This window comes from Lichenostomus cassidix, chromosome 2, assembly GCF_008360975.1.
Source record: "Lichenostomus cassidix isolate B80296 chromosome 2, HeHo_3.0, whole genome shotgun sequence".
Classification (NCBI taxonomy): domain Eukaryota; kingdom Metazoa; phylum Chordata; class Aves; order Passeriformes; family Meliphagidae; genus Lichenostomus; species Lichenostomus cassidix.
In genome coordinates this window covers 90,726,685-90,751,502 of record NC_139482.1, presented here as the reverse complement: position 1 = coordinate 90,751,502, position 24,818 = coordinate 90,726,685, and the positions used below count along the sequence as shown (strand labels likewise).

Here is a 24,818-nt window from a genome sequence, read left to right as displayed (position 1 = left end):
CCACATGCATCAATTATCTGCCTGGTGCCATTAACTCCTTCTTTGCCTACAACCATGATGCCAAGTGCTGCTTCCAGCCCTCTCCGGCCCAGTGGCTACTGATTACTTGGCAGAGCTGTCTGGCATGTAAAAGCAGGTGGTTTAAGTACACTGTGGGGTAATAAACAGTTGAACTGGACTGATGTACTTACAAAAAATTGAATCTCTTATTCCAGCCTCAGCCTCTGAAGTCTCTCAGAGGGCTGAAAGGGAATGAGTTAAGGTGAGGACATGGCTTGGGCACAATTCTCTGAAGGGAGAAGGACCTCCACAGGTCCTTCTGCAGCAGGGTGGCAGAGAGGGAGCCAGGAGCACATGTTAGAAACCTGCCCTCATCAGAGAGTCTGCATAGGGTGCAGTAAATTTGTCCTTGCTCATAGACAGTTTCCACTAGACCAAAATTATAGTCAGGACTGTGGAAAGTGCCAAATCGTGAGATGGCAGCAGTGACATGTGGGGAGTGCTGCTCTTGACAGAAAACATGAAAAGAATGTTGTTTTTAACTGCTTGGTGTTTGTGAAGGAAGGTAAAACTGGGGGAGAGCAAGTTGCTGCTCTGATGCTGCACATCAAACACATTGAAACTGGAGCCTGAATACCTGTGAGAGGATGGGACCACTGCAGACTGAAACAGCAGAGCAGCTCAGGAAAGTACCAGAAGATCTGCCAATAAACACACCATGAAATACTGAAAATATGTTATATCCTGAAGTCAGAGAGCTACAGAGAGCAGACAATAGCTTGGTAGTGAGATGACAGAAAATTCAACTGCTTGAGGGAAGACAACTCCCCCCATCGCCAGTTTGGGAGCCAAAGCCAGGAAGAAGTCAAAGCTCAAGGCTACCAAGCACAGCCCACAGTCTGAACCATGCCACAGACCATTCAAGAAGCACACAAAGTAGGTGAGAAGACACAGTAGACAGTGATAACGAGCTAAAAGTGGCATCTTAAAAGGGAAAAAATCTTATCAGAAGCCTTTGCAGGCAGGAAAACTTGTAAGAGGCATCATGGACTGTGGGCTTTGTTTTCCTTCCCAGCTAAGATTGAAACTGAAGACAAAATTGCAGTCCCATATTGTAATCTGTTCCCTGAAAAGCATCTCTCCTGCTGGGGAGAGAGCAGGAAGAGAGCAAAAGAACAATGCAGAGAGCTGCTTACAAAGGCAGGGCAGGGAAAACTGGAGATTGTGAAGGGGGAGCAGTGACATGTGGGACAAGAGGGGCACCCAGGAAGAGAGTGAACCTTAACTATACAATTCAGAAGAAAAGAGTTAGTCACTTAAGGAAAAGTCACTTAACAGAATTGTGTATTAAGGACATCTTGAATGTGCTTGATGCTTCATACCAGAAAGAAGTGAACGAGTGCTTCAAATTTTTGCTGCAAAAGCTGTAAAAGCCACAAGGAATAAAAGGAGTGAGAGACCAACAAACACTTTTTTCACTAGAACCTTCCTAATTGTTTTTAACCAAAAGGATTTAAACAGGTAGTTAAAACTCCAAATTGATGTCATGCTGAAGGAGGTTGCTGCTCAATGTCCTCCACAGATCTTTTCTCTCACTTATCCCAGGAAAGACCACAGGATATATTCAGATGTTTTCCTGATGTACTAGGGTATACAGAAGAAGTCCCTGAATTTTGTCGCCTGTCATCAGAGAGCTGATGCCTTAAGAAAAAAGGCACCAGCTTGCTGTGAAAATGTGCTTTTAGAAGTTGCATGCATATCATTCATTAGCACCATTAGCTAAACAGAAAAGCATTTGAATTTCAGGAAAGTACAAAGTGATATAATTAAAACGAACAAAATTTTGGGGTGGTTTTAATAAGCAAGAAATGAGAATGTACAACTCATTTTTTAGGGGCTACTAGGTGTTACAAAGAAAACGTGCTTAGTAAAATCAAGTGACAAGCTCAGGCTGTAAGAGCACTTGCTGCTATTAGTAAATTAATTAGATCCCCAGAGATCAGAACACATTTCAAGGCTTCCTTTTGTTTTCAGGCTTCAAGGTGTACGTGGTCTGTTGGAAGTTCTGTGTGCTTAAAAACCCTGGTAGGTTCAAAGAAATGAGAGGGGGAAAAAAAAACCGAAAGAAAAAGCATGACTGACTTGTGGAGTAGGCTTGGCTACTGGGAGAGACTGGCATTTCCAACCAACAGATCAATCAGGCTGCTGCATTATGCCCACCTAGGATTTGCTCACAAATGTATTTTTCTGGCCTGGCCTCACAGGGAGTGCTGCTTGCTACCCCTTCCCAGCAGCTGATAACAATGAGCTTTCTCAGGTACTCACCAATTCATTGGCACATCTGCTTACAAATGTAAAATGGAAACACTAGAGTAAAACAAAGTGTGTGAAATGCACACAGATGGATAAGGGTATGCTTGATGGAATAAATTTAGGTGAATTGAAATAGCAGGGGTGTTGCAATTGTAGTTAAGAATATAACCATGCCAAATGAAGGATTACCTTTCATTTGATGGTTCTTCCCTTGTGTGCAATTTTTCCCAGATGAAACATGAACTAAGAAAATCTGGTTTTCAAAGTGATTTTTCTACCCATTTGAATAGCGTTGGATCTTCATCAGGTTTTTTGTGTGTTTTTTAAAAATCCCTTTATAGCACAAGAGAAGTAGAATTCAATTCTTTTCTGCGCCCAGCTTGAACACTCTGTCTTTACTTCTGCCCAACAATCCAGAACATCCTTTGAATACCATAAACTTCAGCTACTTCCCTACATTCCCTTTTTTATTTTCATGGCATGGCTCTCTCTGACCACTGTGGAAATTGAGTGTTTACCTGCAGTGAGCTTCTCACAGCATACATGGTGAACTGGTGTTTGCTCTCTCAAGAGCAGCCTAACCCTCCCTCCACCCTCAAATGACAGGAACCTTCAAAGATTTTGCACACACTGCTGAAAAGATCACTAAAAATATACATTAAAAAAACAGGCCTGGATTATTATCCATCTAAGATCTATTCAATTTCTTAATGGCCAATACAGTGAAAAGACCATTATGCTATTCCTCTCATATCAGAATATCCTGTAGCCCAGGTTTTCATAATTTAGTAATACTCTAACATAATCTTAAATCTGTGGTTTAGGCAGATTTTCTCTATTGTCTGAATGGCTTGTTTTACACACGAATACTTAGGATTCTCTTTCTGTTGGATCAGAAAGCTGTGAATTGCATCTACAAAGGATTTAGATACCCTCCCTTATGAATACCTACATATAATATCATACCCTAAAAAGTTAATTTTAAAAAATGGTTGGTAAATGAGTGAAAAAGTGGTCAAAAGAGGGAAATAGAAACTTGCACGCTGGACTTCAAACAGGCCAAATCTTTCCCTGGGGGACAAATTACATAGACAAGGCAGAGACTAGGACTTTGAAATGTCCACACTGGCATTTCTAACCGTTAATACTTAGACTTCTGAAATTCTGGTTTGGTCTTTGTGAAAACAGACACTATGTAAATTATAGGCCAGTTGAATCCTTATATATTGCTGAGGCACTTTTGCTTTCCAAAGTAAATCTCATAAAATGTTAATCTCAAAAGGTCTACTTGGGGATCAGTTGTCAATCTTTCTTGAAAATCTACATTATAAGTCAAAACATATCTTTGACAGCATAGTACACTTATTAAAAAAAAAAAAGACTGAATGTACTCAGAATCTCATTTCCATATTTCATCTGTTAAAAAAAATAGGTAAAGATGAGAACATGATAAATTTGAATTTTTAGTGAGTCTATTTTTAAGTTAATGATTTCCTTATCAAAGACTTAAAAAAAAAAAAAAAGAAGTTGGAAGAACCTCCAGAGGTCTGAAGATGACAGGATTGCCACAGGACAGAGGGTGGGTGGACCAGCAGGGAAGCAGCTCTGCAGAAAAGGACCTGAGAGCCCAGGGGAGCAGCAGGCTGGGGGAGCTACAAGGGAGGAGGGTCACCAACAGAGCAAGGGAAGTGACTCCTGTCCTCCATTCAGCACTCATGGGTCCCATGTGAAGCATTCTGTCCTGTTTTGGGCCACTCCAGTAACAGCAAATACTCTGAGGAACTGGAGAGGCTGCAGATGAGCCACTGCCATGGGTAGAGGGATGGAGTGTGGGCTGTGCAAAGTATAGCTGGGGGCACTGGAGCTGTTCAGCCTGGAAAAGAGAAGGTTAAGGAGGTGACTGCTGTCACCAACAACCCAAGAGGAGTTATTGAGAAGATGAGAGTGAGACTCTTCTCAGAAGGTGCACAAAGAGAAGTGAAAGACAAGAGTTGCAAGTCACGAAGAGAGAAATTCTGATTGAACACAAGGAAATTATTCCTTAAAGAGAGAGAAATCAGCCCTAGAACAGATATGCCCTGCTGTCAAATCTTCCTTCACAGAGGTGGTCAGAGCTCTCCTGGAGAAGCCCTGGAGCTCACATGAATGAATTATCCCTGGCTGCAGTGCAGGGCAGGAGCCCTGACCAGATGATGCCCTAGACATCCTATCTTTAGATTGTGTACTGGTGGGATGATCTGTTTATCTCATCAGAACAGAACTATACCCCAGGGTATATCAAGAGCAAACCACATAGGTTTATGATGATGACCAACAGGATTTACCCCATCAGCTCTAGGTGGCCCCAAGCTTTTGGGCTACCTCCATCTCCACTTCTCAACACAACTGCATTTTTACTTCAAAATTCCAGCAGAAAACACACAACTGCATTCATACTGCCCATGTTTTTGGGCTTCTGGCCACTTTCCCACAAAGCAGTATAAGTTTACCAACCTCTTGCTACACATTTTGCACCACTATGCATAATATGTTGTCTTTTCAATAAAGAGGAGGAAGCTTCTGGCCAGAGAGACATTTGAGGGTCAGAGGAGAAAGGTAGGCACTGACTGAATGAAGTCAGGTAGCAGTTTTTCCCATTATATATTCAACCTGTTTCAGTTTTGTCTCTAAATGGGAAAAAATCCCAGCCAACCCATGTGAACCCTGTTGTTTGCATTTTGTTACCTCAGGCCTACAGAAAATCACTGTTCAGACAATATGACATGTTACATGTCAATGCCCTTGAAAAGACTGACCACAAACTAACAATTCTTTAAAATACTTACAACTTGTACAAGAAAAGAAGAAAAATATGGAGAAATATATTTCTGTGGTGCTTCCTCAACCTGATTCCTTCTGAGTTAAGATAAAGAAATAATATATTGATTTGCATACAGCTGAATACAAATTTTCCAAGTGTGCTGTTTATAACTACCCTCTCCTCAGACTATTTCTGTGTCTCAACCATTCCACTTGGAATCAACACTGAAATTTTTCATAGAGGCAGTGGAAATTATAAAGTTGTTTATTTTTGCATTCAGTTTACTATGCATTGTTACAACTTCTGGTTTAGACAGATAATGCTTCTGTGAAATCAAACAAAATGAAGATATAAATCTAAAACCCTGTGCAAAGCCTGATTTCTTCAAACTATGTGTGATCTGGTGTAATAAAAGCATATGTACCATTTTTTATCAAGAGATAGCCATAATGCTTTAACACTAAGCATGAAAACTAAGGATCTATAACTTTTTCAGAGGGCAAAATACAATTTAAGAGCAACCAAAAATTAACATCACTGACTTGTGATGTATCTCAGCTCAATACAACTGATCTTCTTTAAATTTGCTTTTAAAAAGCACCAAGATTTGGTAATTACAGATTCGCAGATTTCATTTAGGCTTAGGAGATATGCAGAGCTCATCCCAGCCCCTGCTCAAAGTTGGTCCCATGGCTGTGTCTGATCAAGCTCAGACCATCTCCATGGACGGAAATGTCAGCACCATGTTCAAATGTCCAACCACCCTCATGGTGGAAACATTTTCCATTATGACAAACCAGAATTTATCATGCTTTGACATGTGTCTAGTGCCCCTCATGATGTCGCTGTGCAGATCTGAGAAGAAAGGACCTGCTAAGACATCAGCAAGTTCAACTCTGAAAAATCAGGAAATGCCAAGTGGTCTTGCTCCTACTTCTCTGTTGTGAGGATCACCCTACAGTTTTCACTGAAAGTATCAGGTGCCACCATTTTTGCAGAGAACTCCTACAGCTTTCCAGACCCAAAAGATAAACCATGTTCTGCAAGGAATAAAATTGTCTTTAGCAAGATTTTTCCATTCCTGGGAGAAAATCTGCCCATTCTGCTCCCTAGGCTATTGTGGTTGGCCTCTTGGCAGATCCTGGGATTCCTCACTAATGCCAAATCATTTATCTCAAACCACTCAACACTTGGTGGCATGTGTGGCACCCTTCCCACCAATTCACTAAACATTTAACTCAAAAATTAATTTCCTTATTGATAAGTGAGGAGTACAGATACTGTTTTGCTTCCCAAGAGCAGTCAGAGCAGAAGGACCTGATGTTTGTATGGCCTCAGACTGCATAGCTTGAAAAAGAGGATGAAAAACCCCATAATTGTATATTTACTGTACATATCATGAACATGGCTTGAGATTATCTACTAAACATTAGGGGACAGCTCAGCTAACTCATCCAGTTACTATCATGGAGGACAATTCTGTTTAAATGCCTTCTGTAGTCATGTGGATCACTCTCTTAAGTGTCTTAACATCACAAGATGCAAGCAAGGCTGTCCAGGCGTAAGAAATTAGTTTGAATGGAACTAAATGTACTTTTTGTTTGTGGTTCAGTATTCATTTATCACACTACCCAAAAAAGTTCCAGTGGCCATTTTCATGTCTTAAAAAGGAAAATCAAAACAGAATATTTTAATGAAATCAGGGGGGTTTGTGATTTGCTAGAATCAGGGGTGATGGGTTTGTAATCTCCTGCAAATTTGAATTAAATGATAATTCAGACCAGCAATGTTTATACAAGTCTATTGAAAGATACTTGTGTTGCCAGTAACTTTATAAATCATGATATAATTTTATGATGTCAAAACCCACACTGAAACACAGCCAGAAAGACAATAAAAATTAGATGCAAAAAGCAGTTGTAAGGGGTGCTCTACTAATGTTTCCCAAGCAGATTTCAATCCCATCATGTTTCTGCCAGGTAAATAGCTGTTTTGATTTCAGGGAAAAAAATATGCCAACTCCTATATTCTACTTTAGCAAGTTTGTGACTTGCTATGTGAATTGTCAAAATCAACCTTGTGGAGGCAATCTGTGTTAACAGAGCCTGATTTATCTATGTCTGGACAGTGAATATCACTAAAGCCTGTTTTAATGGTCAAAGGTACTGGGAAAAAATTAAATTATATTAAATTCCTATATAGAATTGAAAAATATCCAATAAATTGCAAATTACTTACATGGAAATATTTTCTAACTTTTGAGCATTTTCGATATAAAAGTTTGTTTCCACTTATTTTTTTAATGAGGACTAATTAAAGAAATCTTCGAGGCAAAAGAGCACTATCCTTCTGTTGTCAAGAAGTGGGAGCCTGGTTTCATTTTATATGAGTAGGATGCAGGGAATAAATCTTCTGGTCCCCTCAGCTTTATCCTAATTTTCTTATAGATGCTACATAGCTGCAGGAATGCCAGCTCTACAAGTGCAGAAAGACTAGGCAAGCTTTTACTGAAGCTGAATGCTGCAGGATTTATTTTCCAAAGCTGAAAGCACATCTCAGTGCATATAACAAACATATATAAATATATATCTCATCCATACCATCTTTCCAGTCATAAATGAAGCAGACCAAGGCAATATTTCAGAAAATTATTAGTATTACAAAAAGCAGCTCTAGCTCATTTGTCTCTCTCTTGGAAAGAACAAGCCTGTTTCAGTACTATGGCATTTTATGAAATGTGAAGTATCATGCTAGTATTCATGAGCACCATTACTATTTTGCTTTCACTTGTATTCTATGATTTAATCTTGAATGCACATCTTGAATATTAGTGTTAAGCTGCTTTACTGCCTGAGATGTCTTCATGCTGATATCCTGTAATAAAATCTTGTGCAATTAGGACATATTTCAACATTAAATGGATTCCAGCTGGAAGACAAGAGAAGGGAGAATGATGTTTTCCCTGATTAGTGATGTTCAAGCGCTGATATTCTGAGGTGCTGTTCCCTCTGAGTGCACAAAAATGTACCATTTGCAAGTCTCTCAAACACCTTCATGCACTGTGTCTGCAGCTGTAACCCCAGTACCTGCCAGCAGCCCAGACCCCAGTGAAGCTGATTCCATACTGGTAGCCACTGCCAGGACAACAGTTGTTGGGAAACAAAGCCCCATTGGCAGATGGAACTCCTTTTAATTCCCTACAAACCCCTTAAAGCCACATGGGGCTGTTTGAAGAAGCCATTTCCTTCATGGTACCACTGCCCTTTCTGAGAGCCACACAGAGCCTAGACAGTCAGGGTATGATATAACCAAGGACCTTGAGTGGGGAAATTTGGTGCACCTCTTTCTGCATTTTGGATTGTCTTTAAAAGATTCTTGTTTCTTGATAATTTGTTTTGAACTTTGACAATAATTAATATTTTTCATTCACTTTCCCCTGGGTGCATCTAAGAGATCAAATGTCAAAGTAAATTGGGAAGATCTGACTGGTTCAAGTCCCCAGCTCCACTTCATGTTTAAGTCCAAGCTTTGCACTGATGGAAATAACTGCCTGTAACACTTAATGAGCAAGGTCAACAAAGAGAAAAAAATCTCAGGGCTGAATAATCAGTATTTATTTTGCATTTCTGTTTGGGTTTTGGGTTGTTTTGTTGGTGGAATAAAACAAATCAAGGCCCTTTGCTTGAAAAATATTAGCTAAAGATTCTTCGGTAAAAGTCTCTGTTGTTTTGTCCCACTACCTTGCATCTGCAGGTAACTTGTTCTTTACAGACAAATAATGAAACACATTGCTGATGGATGGCACTAAAGATTCAGTTAGTAAGGACAAACATAGTCAAGCAGATAATCATGCACTTTTTCTTTTCTTTTAACATTTTTTCCCTTTTGTTCAGTGATATTGTTAAGGAAAACATTACATACCCAACATTTTCTGCATCTTCGTCACACTCAGCCCTATATTTGCAAACTCCACATTTTGAGTGTTTTCTCTGAACTTCTGTCCCAGATCCTTCATACTCTGGAAAAAAAAAAAAAAGGCATGACTTTCAAATTAAGCTCTGTTTTTGCTTACCTAAATCCATTTGCCTTCAGGAATACTGTCAACATAAAGCTATCGTATACTGAAGCTATTAACCTTAATAGTGCTCCCTTTTTGAAAGTCAGTCAATTGGAGGTTGGTAGAACTGTACCAGTGATAGAAAAGCATTCCCGAAAACACTAATGCTTCATTGATTGGCTCTTCCTTTATTCTTATTTCAGTCATTTTTATTTATTCCCGCTCCACCAGGCACATAACTGGCATTGACATGTGTCCCAGTCACATTTACTCTTAATTGCCCCTGATAATGTATAAACCCTGTCCCTTCTGATGTCCTTGAATATTAGGTACTGGGGATTTGAATACTATTTTCTGTGGCAGTCTTTAATTACAGATATCCTTATGCAAGGTTACTGCTTGCATTTTTTTCCCCTTTTTAATTCCTGACTATGAGATTAGACTATGCTCATATGTCATATATGCCATGGCATATTTTCCAGATTACTTTGTTAATTCTACAGGAATAAAGGGAAAAAGTTATCTTAACAAGAAACTGGTAGAAATGCTATGTATCTTAAAAAGTAAAATCAACATCTCAAATATTCTGATCCTAAAAACATCTACACCAATTTTACTGTTGACATGGACATCAAAATGCTTCACCAAGTAAAAGAGAAACAAAATAAATTCTTACTTTTTCACTAGAATTAGCCACTCCTATTTTTGATTTTTCACCAAGTGATGAATAAGAGCTAGGTATTTGAAAGGAAGGAAAAGAACCACAGAAATCTGCAGAGGGAGCTGAGATCCACTTAAAGTATCACAGTATCATGGTGGTGCACAGCTGACTGCACAAGGCTGCTGGATGGACAGAGATCAAAGTGATTCCTTTCCTCATAGCAGCTTTATGTGCTGTGGCAACAGTAAATCAAACACCACAAATGAAACAGCTGCATTTACATTCTTTAAATGTAAACAGGAAATAGAAACCCACAACAGCTCTTTCCTAATTTTCCTGGATCTTGCCTGAAGGGAATATCTCCCTCTGACCCGTGGGGCTGTGTTTCCATGAAGAATAGTGCAGGTGCGACCCTCAAACTGATTTCTGTCTAAAGCATGCTGTCCATTTTCCAGAGATTAATATATATCAAACAAAATTCCCACTGTAGAAATTCTATCACCACTCTTATCAAGTTGCAGTTGAAGTCATCTGCTTTTATATTTACAAATGCACATCTGATTTGATTTCTCCTGCTTTCCAGATACCACATTCCTATGCCTACATTTGGCATTTGAAAGTGTCCTTTAGTGTCAGATTTCACTTTCCCACACCAATAAATGATCCCCTATGGCTTGAATAAGTTAAACAAATGGCACTGCTCATGGCATTTCCACTTCCTTTGCTGTTCTTATGACCCTTGACGCCCTTTGCCAGCAAGTCAACACCTTCTGGAGTTACAGGTACAAGAGCTGGACATATTGTTCCAGAAAAGTTGTCATCAAAACCATATACCATCTGTGTGACATTCTTCACTTTAAACATCCAACACTCGTATTACTTTTTGACCATTTTTCTGCACTGACCATCATATTTACTTTGTTATCCACTTTATTCCCCAATGAGTCCTTTTCAGGGTCAAGTCTGCAGGAGAGATGTTTTCCTGACATCAAGGATAAATTACCTAAGTCCTGGACTCGCTACAGATAACTGTCTTCAGATATTGAAATCCTGCCTGCTTATGCATCCTGTTAGCTCAGTGACCTGTTCTCTGTCATCCACACCAAATCAGTGCTGACTGATTTGCTCCCAGGTCACTACTGGAAGGGGTCATGAGGCCAGGCACAGTCTCTAGAAACACACTCATTTTCTACTGACTCCTTAACATTTAACGATCTATTGATTTGCAGTATTTTTGCACGTTAGATGTGCACTGTGTGGATGTTGTGCTCTCTAGTTACTTAGACTTGTATGAGATTACAGATTGCATTTGACGGAGAAAGGTTATGGCTCTGTGGTGGTATGCTCACATAAAATGTTCTGTTCTACAAATGCCTTTCTTGGAAAAATCAGTTTAAAAGGATGTAATTTTCTCAATAAAGGTTTTCCAAGAACTCATGGTGACTGGCATTAAATATTTTTCCCTCTCTTAATTCTATATTCAGTTGATTTTTCCACCTTCTATTTCACTGGTGTGCTTCTCATACGTGCCAGAATGAGAGGCTGCTGCCCCCCAGTCATCCCATTTATCTTTTCTGGAAATAATTCTACATTATTTATCATTATTCTGTTGAAGAAAAAGAGACAAAAAAGTCATCAACAACATAAGACAATTCTTTACCACCTATTTTTAAAGCTTTCAGGTGCAAACCTGGCAGACCTGCTAGTTACAAAATACTTCTTCAACATTTGGTGCTTAATATCCTTCTGTGGTACCACTAGCACAGAAAACATTTCATCATACTCCATTTATACTATCTGACTTGACTACAAATGCAACCAGAGTGCTTTACTGAGCACTTTTACTGCACTGTTAGCACTTCCATTTTGCAATGGAGCAAAAGAAGTAACACATACCACACACAGGCACATGCAATGTTCATACCCTTCCACCTGAGCTCTACTTCTGCTCCCTGTGAATGCCCCAGTACCTTTTAATTTTCAGAAACATAGTGCACAACTAGTTGTTCATTGTTTCTATAAACTATTCAGTGTAAAATTCTTGCTCTCTCCTTTCCCTGCTCCCTAAAATTGCTTTCTCTACCTTTTAAAATTAGGTTTGCTTTTTAAAAAAGTGTGACTTTCATTTCTTTCTTGATCAGAACTTGCTGGACCCTATGTACATAGGTCACCTACAATTTTCAGAGGCATCTTTCACGACTAGCTGCATTATGTTTTAGTAGTAGCAGCATTAGACACTGCATCTAATATCAACTGGTCATGGTTTAGGAATGGCATTCCCCCTTCAGTCCCCAGCAAGAATCTCCAGACCATGTTCTGCTCTCTGGTTCCTCTGCTCTCCCCTCCCCTCCCCTTTGCCCCTGTGGAGGGATGGAGTGATAAATTGGAGGCACAAAAGGTAAAACTCGTGGGTTGAGGTAAGAACAATTTACTGGAAACAGCAATGAGGTAAGAAAATAAACAGTAACAGCAACAATATTAGTAACAAAAGTGCACAGAAGTGATTCACATGCCAAAATGCTCACTGCAGAGCCTGACCTGACTGCAGCCATGCTGCCTCGACCGAAAAAGAGCCATTCCTTCTGGAAAAAGCCTCCCTTCCCCCTGCCCCCAGCAATGATGTGAGCTGGTACAGAATAACTTCTGGGTCCTGGCCATGCCCCCTCCTGCAAAAATGAACATTGTCTTGGCTGAAACCAAGACAACTGCTTCAAGGAAACACAGCCTTTCCCACCAATACAGCGTAGATGAATATTGCTTCTCAACCTGAATTGGTAGCAGACCTGTACACCTGCATCCTGTTAAAATATGTTAACCTGTTAATATTTGAGAGCATGTTTCTCTGGTGTAAATGTCTTCAAATAGGCAATATATTGCTTGACAGATTTCCTCTCCCTTCTCCTTTCTCCCCCACATTTGATTGTTCCTACATAGGTTGTAGGCATTAATTTTAATATTCCAATCAATCAGATCTTCCCAGCAGGTTTCAGTAATAACAATTAGGTCAAAATACGTTCCCAAATGAGCAATTCAAGATTCTCTTGTTTATTATGCAAGCTTCTAATATTGATGTATAGATGATTACAGAATTTCTTCTTCTTGGTTTTGTTGGTATCTTGATTAATTCTGCTCTTGACATATTAATTTGATGTTGAGTGAAAGCTCATTTTCCCTCTCTTTGCAGCTTCCTTACATGTTTCAGGGCAGCGCCTCATTAATGCTCTGTCCTTCAAAAGAAACAAGGCACAAAGATAGGATCAGTGACTCCCAGTTGTCTCTCTGAGCTGTGCTCCCTAACACTTCTCCTCGAGTCATTATTCCTCTGCAGAAGACGGCCAGCTCTGTCTTAGGAGCTGCAGGGTAGGAGCTTGCCAATGGACAGCTGCTCTAGAGGAATTGGGCAGCAGTAAATTGCTTCCCTCAGCAACTCATTTGTGTGTTCCTACAATGGTAATGTGGCTGGGTTTCTGCTGAGGGCTTTCAATCAGGCTTGGAGCAAAAGCATCCATCTGTGTCAAGGTGAAGCTCAGTCTGCCCTAAGGCATGGCTTGGACAGGGAGCTGTGCTGTATATCTGTATTTATCACCACTCCCAGTGAAGAGGGGGGAGCTTGTGGAGAGCTGCAACTCCTCTGTAGCCATGTATGGATAGAATTCTTTTGTCTAGGAAAGCCCCTCTGAAAACTAATTCCTAACTGGTTTGGGATCATATCAATTTTTACTGTATCTCATGGGATCAACTAATCTCAAAAAGATTTTGGAAAATTAGGAAGGGCCTCAGCAAATCCTCTTCTGCAACCCAAACCAGAGAAGAACCACCCCCACCGTGATCTTACTGTGATTCCATCAGTACAGCTACCACTGGAGACTACTCTCAAAATACCACAGTCCACAGAATTGCACATTAAGGACTGCAATTCACTCCAGAGCTTAGCGACTTATCCTACATCCCATTAACTTTTAGGGCAACTTTAATGACACATTTAGTTAAAATGAAGATTGCTCCCATAATTTGAAACAAAGCTGCAAACCTGCTCTTTTTTTTCCTGTAAGTATATATTTAAAGCAAGTGCAACACCACTCTTAGCTCTCCCAAATTTTTGGCAAGTGATGTCTTGAATTCTCTTGACCACACTGCTGGATCACATGCAAAAGCAGTATTTGGCACTGTGGAAGGTCCTGCTCTCTTATGCAGCCACCCAGCCTGGCTTGTTATAGCAGAGATATACACCTGGCTGAAAGACCCTTTCCGTGTGCAGTGTGGACCACAAGCTGCACTTCAAGCATGCTTCAGTAAAGACACCAGCCTTTGGAATTGGATTTTGCAAGAAGGGGCATTACAGGCTTAACAGGAGGATGCTGAGTCTACTTATGACTGAGGTGCCTGGAGGAGGGGAGCTTGGAGATTGATTCCCTAATCACAACCCAGCTGAGGTGATATGCTTGCCCAGTGCTTATGATAATGACAATGTGCAAACTTAATAAGTGAAGGATGTGAGGATGTACACTGTAAGACTCCCTGCCACCACTACCCTTGTTAGGTGTTAGGTGTTTCACACACCTCAGAGCTGGAACTACTGGTTTGCTTCTGTGCATATGGCACCGTGGGTAATGGTGGGGAAAGCTGGCATACTGGAAGACTACAAAAGCTTTCAGACTGCAGAAACATCTAGTTACAGAACTTGAGTACCCATTCACTCCAGTGCCCTGCTTTAAATGCAGCTAACTCCTTTTTCTCCCAAGGAAGACACAACAGCTGCAGAGTGAACACCAGGGAAATTAAGCATGACTAGATGATGGTGGAAAACAGAGGACACGAAAGTCACCAGGTGCCAAGGGAGGTGTCCCACAATTTCATGAACACCCTAGACACCTCTCTGCAGGCCCAGTGCAGGGTATATGAGATGAACCCATCCTCATTTGCCACCTATCCTGTGCAAGAGGGAATAGGAATCTGTCTTTATGTACCCCTGGCTCCAGCATCCTTCCAAGTATGCTCCAGCACCCCTGAAAAACCTGCTTAGAATAAGTTTCCACTAACAGAATGCCTGAACATTTAGGTCCTTTGCCTCTGCCTTTATGAACCTTTGCTGAAAAGCAGCAATTCTTGCTTATTTCAGTGTTAATTTTACCTACATCAAGTAGGATCTTGACAGAAATAAACAGGGCTATTTGAAGCTAAAGTGATACTCAGTGACAAGCCATGTGATGGAATCCACACTTAAATCTTTCTAAGTCACACACCATTATAGAAATAGGTAAAAGATGCTACCTCCTATCCAGGGTGCTAATCACCATCAAGTTTCTGCAAGTCATATTAAAATACATTAAAACAAATCAGTAGCACTATTACAAATTAAAATAGAAAATATTCGAGGCTCTAAATTGTGTGTGTTTATTCCACCCTGACTGTGTGACAATTACTGGATAAGTGTTGTCCCCAGTGAGGGGAAGGAACAGATGGCAGCCTGCTAAAAAGCACATACTGTATATCAATTTATTAATTACTAAATGCAATCTGCTAGACGTTCATCACAAGATACTTCAGCTATTAAATTTCAGAGGGATTAGAAATTCAAAACAAATTATTTTAATAATAATTAACTTAGCTATATGTATTGCAAGCATGTTATTTCCTTAGCTTAAAAGCCTGAAATGATTTGGTGCCATCTGTCTAACTACCATTACAACTTTTTTAATATCAAAAGGGCATTTTGCTCAGGTACACAGGCAAACACTGAACAAAACAAATTAAAAATTAATGTTATGGGCATAGTAGGACACTTGGAAATCTCACCCTTGTTGGCTGATTACTAGAGCACAGAACCTGCCTCTTCTAGGATAGTGATTTGTTTCTGAGAGGCTGGCTTGAAAAGCCTTTACCATTTGTTAGCTCTTTCATGGTGTATGTAACAAATGCTGATGGTTTTCAACACATTCTTGCAAAAGCCTTACTATATCACAAAGTCAACATCACAGCTGCAAGCTGGCAATCTACCTTTTTATGTACATGTGACAGCCTGAGAATCATTTCTTGTGCCCCAATCTGCAAGTTGTGGAAATATATCCAGAAGGTCAAATAGGGTTGCAATTTGCAACCGGCAGAGAAGTACACAAATCTGAGCCTTACCTGCTCCTTCTAACAAAATATTGATTAAACAAAGGACATAATTTTGTGACTGCATTCTTCAGAACAGGGAAATTGCATAATGATTCATATGAGAATACAGAGAGAAGCCCACATCTTAAATGCAAATTGAAAGAATCTTGCCATTTTCAGCCATGACCCCGGCTAAGCAACTCTTTAAAGTCTGAGTCTCTACTCTACATTGCCTTCTGCAGGAGTGAAACATGATGGTAGAGTATTGAGGTTTTCAAAATTTCTCTCATTTCTGAATTAACAATCATATACTCTTCTTAGAAGTGGCTCAGGATACCCATTGCCACAAGTGACGAACTGCTTGGTTTCATAACTACAATTTTTATTACGCTAATTGAAGTTTCAGACTTCTGAAATTAGAAAAATGGGTCATTTTATTACAACTCAGTGCTAACAGAGCATAGAAAATGAAAATAGCTCATTCAGAATGTCAGAGGGCAGCTAGACAATTGTGTTATCCTTAAAAATTATATTACTTCATCTCATTCAGGTATACTGTAAAAATTCTTCTACTCTTAATTCTTTTCCTAAAATCTAGTATCTTTGTAACAATAAACATGATTTGTGGAGAACCTGAACCAGTAGTTTCATGGTCTTCAGCTGTTTTTTCTTATAGCACACAATAACTTCTGAGGCAAGATATTGTCTGAAACAGTCTTTGAGGAAGAGGACTTTTGTGGGTTTTTTAATTGTTTCTAAACATACTTCTCTTTTTTTTTTAATATAGAAGTGAATGCATTAACATCACACAGTTTGGGAGTAGGAGGGAGAATCTGCATCAAGTCAAGTTTCAGAATAATTAATGGGATAATTATTCTGGATAATTAAATAGAACAGGGTGAACCAGTAGCACAAATCTTAGCTGAACATGAGGCCAAGAGCTAATTTCAGCAGCAGAGACCGTCTCAGGCAGAGCTATGGTGACTGAAGAGCACAACTCGGATACTTTCCCAGTACTTTCCTGCAAAGTTAAAAATCCACCAACAAACAGTACATCTGCACAGCACTTGCAATGCTTCCTGCATGCACACAAGCAGCTGCACTCATCCATTCCATGTGTGCAAGCACCACTGGTGCATACACAATCACACTAACTGCAGGTTTGAGAAACATAGCAAACACTGATTCCATGATTAACATCTGGGAATGCAAATCCTAGGAAGGAAACACAAGTCTCTAAGCCAGTATGTTTGCTTGCTTGCTGGTTGTCTCTCACTTCTCCTTGAATTTTTCCACTTCCATTGAAGCCTCCTTGTGCTTCCCAGCAGTAGCTGTACCTAACTGGCAGGGCAAAGAGACTCCCCAGGGAATTAGGTTCCCATTTGAGCACCCTTATCCAAGAGTATGAGATTAAGCATTCAGGCGTGGGTGATTATTACATCTCAGTGTATCCTGACTTCCTCCAAAAGAAAATGGGAAAGGCTGGGCCTGGATGCAGTTCTGCAGCAGAGAGTCCCATAGCTGAAATAACCAGAGACAGGACTGTGGAGGCACCATGGAGCACCTCTACTCTGCAGCTCACCCTCTGCCTGGGTTTCTAGCCTTTCTTCTTGTTTGGACTCCAAACAATGCATCTCCATCCTCATTATGTCCGTCACTCTTCTAGTTTTGTTTTGATCCTAAACTCCCATAATTTGTAATAAGTTTTTCCAGATTTTAATGCTTTCATGTAACACTTTTACAGCTACTTGAATTATGGAACAAAACAAATTCCAAATACGATAATATCCTTGAATTTTCAGCCAGAGCAGAGCTCAATAACCAAAGCAACAGTGGATTCCATCCTTTGAAGGATTGGTTTTAGGCACAGAAGGTGACTTAACATGCTGAAGACTAACCAACTGTCCTGCAGAAGTATAACCCAACACCCAGTTTAGTGAGGAAGGTGCACAGGGACAGGAATAATTCAATGTGTCACAAAGAGCCTAGATGTATTAAAAAAAACCCCAAAAAACAGAAGAGCCACGCAGGATTTCAATTTCTCATAGTTTAAATTTCCTTTTTCTTAACATAAAATTAAGTATTACACCCAACTGTTTTCTTACTGAATAAAAGAAGGAACGTTTCAGCTGGCCCAAAGGCACTCAGAAGAAACCCCAATAAATGAAGGGCTAATGTCACAAAACTGCTGGAGGACAAAATGAGTACATTGTTCCTTCTTAATTCAATACCCAGGCAGTGCAGAAACTCACCTGGGGCCAAGGGAACCAGATTCAGTTCTTTATGCCTGAAGTGAACTGAATCTACATATTCCACCTCCCAAGACAATGCACCAACTACTTCAGCAAGGTATCCAGGGACCACCAAACCTCCTAAGCCGATGGCATTCTATTTTGCATAAATAATTCAAATGCACTGGCATGCTGAGCCCCAGCTAACAAAGCCTTTCCATGGCACGCATCCTTCCTCCCTGTCTCTTTGTCCCAGGCTCAATGAGCATTTCAACTGAGAACAAAAAGAATAGCAATGACAAAAGGAGACCCATTGGGGCTTCTCTTACCATGACAGGTGGATTTGGGTTCAGCCTCCTGCCCCAAATCAAGACACTAGTATATTTGAACATGGACCTTTCACCTCTTCAGTGTGCAGCATGTTCTGGCCTATGTTTTTCCAAACTGCTCTTAAAGTTATCCACAGGATCCCAACATTTATCAGTTGGCTGCCAATCTCTTCCAGACCAACAGAGTAACATTTACAAGGGATCTAACTTTAAGTGGGATTTTGGTATGCTGTTGGTAAATAGTGAAAAAAATCCCAAACAACTGATCTCAACAGCATTCAAACTTTTCTAAAACTGTTCTAAAAATAAAAGTGAAACATGGACTAAATTACTGGCATCTGTCTCCTAGAAGAACTGCATAGTGGTACCAAGGCAAGAAAGATTGGCTTGCAAGAAGCAGCTGTAGTGGAATAACAGGCTGGATAACAAAGGGAGAAGGAGCAGCAAACAGAGCTGGGGAAAGAGTGTGAAGCATCAGAAAAATCACCTGTGGAGGTAAGAAAAGGCAGTGTTGGAGCAGAAAATTGCTCCTTCGACAATGCCCCAAAAGGAAACAAAGGTGAGAATGGCCCTGTGCTGGCAGCAGCCCAGGAATTTATTGATAGCATCTTACCAAGGGGGAGGGAAATGCCTCCCCTTCACATCCATACAGGAAAAAAGAAGGGGCTAGCTCCCGATTTTTGAAAAGTTAACAGTTATGTTTAGCTACATAGTGATGTGCCATTGATGGTTTTCCACAAAAACACATTTTCATGTAGCTGTACAAGATTTGCAATACTTCAAAACTCAGTCCCATCAGTGTGAAATGCAACACCTCCTTAATACTACCAAAGCCTAAAAGCAAAACAGTTTTTCTCCTTCTGTATATATCTATCTCACATTTTTCATTCTATATGTATTCTTGCTAGTAGTATCAAAGATAGAATTAAGATAATTTTTCTTTTTTTATCCTTGGAAGAAGATTAAGATGTGTTGAAAGATAGGAACACTTCTACTACTAGCAGCTGTTCTACATTCCCTCTTTGAATACACAGCTTTGCACAGAAACATATTTTATATAAATAGCAAAATATTTTATATAAACAGATGTCATAATGCAATTGTTATATATTCTAGGCAGCAACCTTGACCAAGGATAAGGTAACAACTAGATGTTTTAGACACTAAGGAAAAGAATGCAAAGAAAAAAATTGTAGGAAATTTATTGTGAATGGACATTTTCTGGAGAGAAATACAGGTGAAATAGGGATCTAAATATTGCACTACAATGCTGCTAGCAAATGAAAAATTATATAGCTCAAATATGAAAGAACAATATTGGTCAAATGCACACTGCAACCTGCTTCTCTAACAATACTTTTGTGAGATGGTCTAATAATACTGCAGCACTAAAGCTTATTTTAAGTGCCGTAATTTTTCCTCAGTTCATGTTATACAGTAGCAATGTGTATATATATGTGTATGAAACTGACACACATTAGTTAAAAAGAAAGACCAAAAGCAAATATAAGTGGAGTTTGGTACTCACCTCCTTCTCCTGACCCAGAGCCATTATCTAAAAAAGAAAGAGAGGGGGAGGAAAAAAAAAAGAAAGCAAATGAAAATATTGCTCCAGGAGCAGCTGTTTGTTCAGGAACTTGTCACTGTAAAACATTACACAGATGTTACATTTCATGAGCCAGCTGTAAAAACAAACATCCCACACAAGGTCTGGCATCCTTTAATAGGGTTTGTCCACATCCACTGTGCCCTAGTCTCTCCCTTCCCTGTCAAGATGTTACTCAAGGAATAGCACCATTCAATACTGAAACTAAATTGCTTTCTTAGCCTCTTTTCAACTGTTGGAGATTAAAATTTCTTAAACTCAACAGAGATGAAGAGTACAAAGTCCAATTTTTGGAATGTTTATTTTTCCTTACCCTCTGGCCCTGAAAGTGGTACTTCAAGGAGTAACACATAAATCACCTGACTGCAGAATTACCTCCAGAAGACAATTAGTCCTCCAAGTTGACTTCAGTCATGTAATGACAAAATAGCTTCTCTCATCTGAGTCAATCACTTTGTATAAAACTGCTCTAATGGCATAGTTATTTCATTGACATTTGATGGACTGGATTAGCATCTGATGAGTGACAGCTTTCAACTGGATCCCATTTGCATTAGCAGTTCAAGTGTCAGCAGGACTTGAGCTTCTTCACCACCCTGGCCAACTAACTCTACTCCAGAGCACTGTGGAGCTGTTCAGGGATTTTGCCTGTACATCCCGCTGGGCAGCACTCTGCACAATCTTCAGCTAGCACAGCACTAAAGACAAGCCCTTAAACACATGTTCTGAGTCACAAACCTCCCTGTCTTTCTTGCTCAAAGGAGGAGAGGAGGAGAGAATGGAATGGTGACTACTGTCAGGGAATTGCTCCCCATTCCCATTAGATTAGCTTCTCTGGAAGCTGAGGAGAGGAGCGAAGAGGAGAGAAGCAGAGCACAGGCTCTGCTCATCCCACACCTCTCATTTCATGCCTGCTTTGGTGATGGAGAAGGCAGCTGAATTTATCTGCAAAAAAATGAAAGAAGAAGGAGGCCAGACAGAGAGAGGAATGGGGATCTTACTTCCCCACATGAGCTTGTTGTTCACATCAGAGGAAAAACCAAACCCTCCATTTGCTTGGTTCCCTCCCCTGCTTTTCTTTAAGGAGCTGTATTTCTAAGAATAATTCCCTCTAGTGCGTGGATGAAAGTGTGAAATTCCACGTTACTGGGTCACTTCACACATTAAAAATAATCTCCTGTCACACAGAGTATCAAGAATAGAGATTTGTTTTTCTTTTGCCTTAATTTGCCTTTATTTCCTCCTATACCACTATTTGGTGTTTAACAGACTGAGCTTATTACTTTACAGAAATTAACGCAAAAAACCAGAAGGTTTTTTTTCCATCAATAGTGACCCACTTTACTGACAAAGCAGGCAATCCCATATAAAATGTCATTGTCAAGTCACTGAGAAATATGCCTTATGATGCAGTATTGCTTCATTAAGAAATTTTAAGGAGTATAATTTACTTATATGAGTTAATATACAGGTTTATTTGTGGTGGTGAAATTGTGTCCTAAGCTGTTTAGGGGGGAGAGGAAGCTGACATACAAACATGAGCAAGTTCATCATGTAATTCACATGGAAGACAAAGTATAAAATGTCTCAAAGGAGCTTGACTTGTTCTGTGTTTTTATTTCCAGCTCTCACTCCCCAATTGCTTTTCCCTGCGCGTTCAGCCCTGGGGTGAGAAGTGCTGCTCAGCTCCAGCTGAGGGCTCTGGCTATGTCCTGTGTGCTGTCCTGAGGGGCAGGGCAGGTATCACCACACATGGTATGAGCTGTAACTAGAGTGCCCTGGAAATCGCAGAGCTGATGCTCAGACCGCCCGTCTCTAGAGATCATTGGCTTCATATACATGGAAATCCACTTGGCAGGACAGCATAGCAACAGGATAGATCCATTTCCACTTCTTTGGACTTTCAGTTCTCAAAAAACATTAAAAAGACCTCAAAGTATCATCCTCTATAACACTGTATAATTTTCAACTTTTCCCTGGGAGCTATGCTAGGACTCTCGTCTCCAGGGTAACCATGCTAAACTAAGCTGGTGTTCCTGCTTTTTTATTTTTTTTTCTTCCCTGAGCCTTGGCTAGATTTTCCCAGGCAGCTGCTGGTTAAAAGAGTAGCATTTTTTTTCCAGCTTACTTGGACAAGCAGCCCTGCTCTTTTCAGGCCCTTAATGAATTCAGGATTTTCAAAAGTGGTCTCCATGCACTGAGATCTGTCAAGAAAGATGCTCAAAGAAGTGAAGATGCTGGGCACAAACAGCATTCCCCAGCCACTGGTCAGTAATTAGAGAAGGAATGATTGACCTCTATCTTTATTTAGGCCACCTCTTTCCAAGCAGACTTAAAAAGATTGAGATCAGCCCTGCTGAAGACTTGGGAGTGCTGGTAGATGAGAGGCTGGAAATGAACCAGCAATGAAAGCCAAAGGTGTCCTGGGCTGCAACAAAAGCAGCGTGGCCAGCAGGGTGAGGGAGGGGATTCTCCTTCTCTACTCCATTGTCCTGAGACCCCACCTGGAGTGCTGCATCCAGCTTTTTTCATCCAGCACTGAAAGGATGTCAGCCTGTTGGAGGGAGTCCCGAGAAGGGCCACTGAGACAATTAAAGGAATGGAGCATCGCTCCCAAGAGGAAGGGCTGAGACAATTGGGTTTGTTCAGCCTGGAAAAGAGGGGGCTTTGAGGTGACCTAAATGCAGCCTTCCAGTACCTGAAAGGAGCCTACAAGAAAGCTAGAGAGGGATTTTGTACAAGGGCATGGAGTGACAGGACAAGGGCAATGGATTCCAAATGAGAGTAGGTTTAGATTAGATACTAGGAAGAAATTCTACTGTGAGGGTGTGAGGCACTGGCACTTGAGAGAAGTTGTGGATGCTCCATCCCTTGAGGTGTTCAAGGCCAGGCTGGATGGAGCTCTGAGGAACTTGGCCTAGTGGAAGATATCCCTACCCAGGGCTGTGAAATGGGAACTGGATGATCTTTAAAGTCCCTTCCAAATGAAACCCTTCCATGATTCTATAAAAAGATGCTAATACACAAATATTACAGGCTTCTGCTGCAAGCTGCTTTTATCCATGAAGGAGTCTCTGGATAAAATACACAAAGAAGGACTTGGATCAGACACAGCATCTGAATGCATAAGCACTCAGCTACCATCAGAATCTTCCTTTTTGTTCTTTCTGAACAGGAGCCATTTCTGCACAGTGGGTCTGCTTTGGTGCAGAGGCAGAAAAAACTCCCCAAAACCAAAAAAGCCTGAAGCCTCTCTTATTCAGTAGGGATGGCTTTTAACTCAAATTAGCATGAAAATTGAACCCATCTCTTCCCTATTTAGGGCAACAGCTCCAAACTGTTTAGCACAAACAGGAGGGCAAACAGTCCACAGAAAAATTTTAAGCAAGTGGACCCTTCTATAAGCCACTCCTAAAAGAATAATCCCTGTGCTTGTTTCTAGTTCTGCAAATAGCTTTATTCTCTTTTTTTTTTTTTTAACTTAGAAATCCCAACAGGAAGCAATGGACTGTGGCTTCCAAATATATACATAGTACATTGAGAAACTGCAAGTATAATCAAGTATCACATCATTGTGTGGTTGTATTTTCATGTGCATATAATATAAATCTGGCAACAGTCAAAATGAATATTAAAACCTGTATGTGCAGACCCAAAATTTCAGTCATACATTCTCTTTCATTTCTCTAAACAACCATTTTTAACCTCAAAACTTGCATTTTGTTTATTCCTAAAGCATCTATAATTGACTCTTTTTTAAACATCGCTTATTTCAGAATCTTGAAACTCTGACAGCCTTCCAACAAAGGAAATAAATAAATATGCTGCAAATCACCTACGTCAGTAAATATTTAATCAAAATATTACCTGTCAAGAAATAGAATAATGATTTAGTGACTAAATCACTCAATATAGTCTGTTCCAGTGCTGTGGCTTCAGAAGGTATCAATCCCTAGCAACTGGGAAGTATTTTATTCTTGTATGAGATTCAGAAGCCTGATAGCTTTTAAATATTAAACAGTTGTTACAACACTAAGGAGGAATTTCATCCTATTGTCTTGGGTGCATCCCACCAGGAGGAAGCTTTGCTTTGAAAAAACAAAACTCTGATAGGAAACCAGTGAATCCATACTTGTCTCCCAATGATGCCCCAGAACAAAGCATTTTAGCAAATTCAAAGGCACTCAGTAAAAATGAATGGGGGTCTATAAAATATTTTTGCATTTGGGTATTTGATTCTCCATTACATGTGTAACAGATCAAGAGCACAAACATGCTGCTGTCTTGGCAGCGCATGGAGAGGTTCTGGATGATGGCTTTTATCATCCAATATTGTCACACCACCCGAAGCACATCAGACACCTGGGGAGCAGTGGGTACCATTCTAGTGGAGCTCTGCTGAGGCACTTAAAGTTGCACCAGTGGAAGTGCAGTATGCAGCCTGAATCACAACCTCAGTTTCAGAAATGTGTTTTCAGTACTTCCTGGACCATTGTGTTTCAGCACATTTCTTGATCTGTTACACTAAGTGCTAAAAATTACACTGTGTTTCCTGGTTTTTATGTAGGACTTAAAGAAAAGGAGTGGAAGGTTGAAAAAAATTCCTATATTAGCTGAGTAATGTAGTAATTAGCTGCCAGCAATCTGAGGCAGCTAAGAAGAATAGATTTTTCATTTTGAAATTTCTTTTTCTTAGTATAGTAGAAGGCATATATAAACAAA

At 40.2% G+C, this 24,818-nt stretch overlaps 1 protein-coding gene across 2 annotated transcripts in view; it reads right to left on the bottom strand.

The window, feature by feature from the left end:
• The window catches only part of TMEFF1 (transmembrane protein with EGF like and two follistatin like domains 1), a 112,236-nt gene that overhangs the window by 14,761 nt on the left and 72,657 nt on the right, over positions 1 to 24,818 (bottom strand). For both annotated transcript variants that reach the window (XM_085052337.1, XM_085052336.1), the window contains exons 4-5: positions 20,019 to 20,045; positions 9,035 to 9,131 (exon numbers count right to left, since the gene is read on the bottom strand). In XM_085052337.1, the coding sequence (XP_084908463.1) occupies positions 9,035 to 9,131; positions 20,019 to 20,045 (124 nt within the window). The remainder of the gene's footprint in view (positions 1 to 9,034; positions 9,132 to 20,018; positions 20,046 to 24,818) is intronic.